Source organism: Penaeus monodon, chromosome 15 (assembly GCF_015228065.2).
Source record: "Penaeus monodon isolate SGIC_2016 chromosome 15, NSTDA_Pmon_1, whole genome shotgun sequence".
Classification (NCBI taxonomy): Eukaryota; Metazoa; Arthropoda; class Malacostraca; order Decapoda; family Penaeidae; genus Penaeus; species Penaeus monodon.
Window position 1 is genome coordinate 25211755 of NC_051400.1, and position 312 is coordinate 25212066.

At 51.3% G+C, this 312-nt stretch overlaps 1 protein-coding gene across 1 annotated transcript in view; it reads right to left on the bottom strand.

Annotated features, from left to right (window-relative positions):
* LOC119581844 (organic cation transporter protein-like) overlaps window positions 1-312 on the bottom strand; it is a 24470-nt gene that overhangs the window by 4672 nt on the left and 19486 nt on the right. Inside the window, 1 exon segment of the mRNA XM_037929983.1 lies at window positions 11-158. Coding sequence (XP_037785911.1) covers window positions 11-158 — 148 coding nt within the window.

Sequence of the window (312 nt, forward strand, 5' to 3'; positions counted from 1 at the left end):
CAATTCTCACCTCCTTCTGAATGTTCTTCATCAACGCATCCAGTTCTTCAGGAGGAGGGAGATCCACCCTGTTCCACCTGGCAGCTTTCTCCAGCACCTCCCTTGCTCGCCTGTGGTGGCCTCTGACGATCAGCCAGCGCGGCGATTCGTCCAAGAACCTGGAAAAGAGGTGGGGGAGGTATGACATGAGGCACTGATACGACACTGAGGTGAAATACCGTGCAAACACGAAGGGGCGAGGTGGAATCAATAAATGTGAAAATAAGGAAAGTTCTTTGCGAAGGGTTGCTTGCTCTTAAGCACCACATTGAT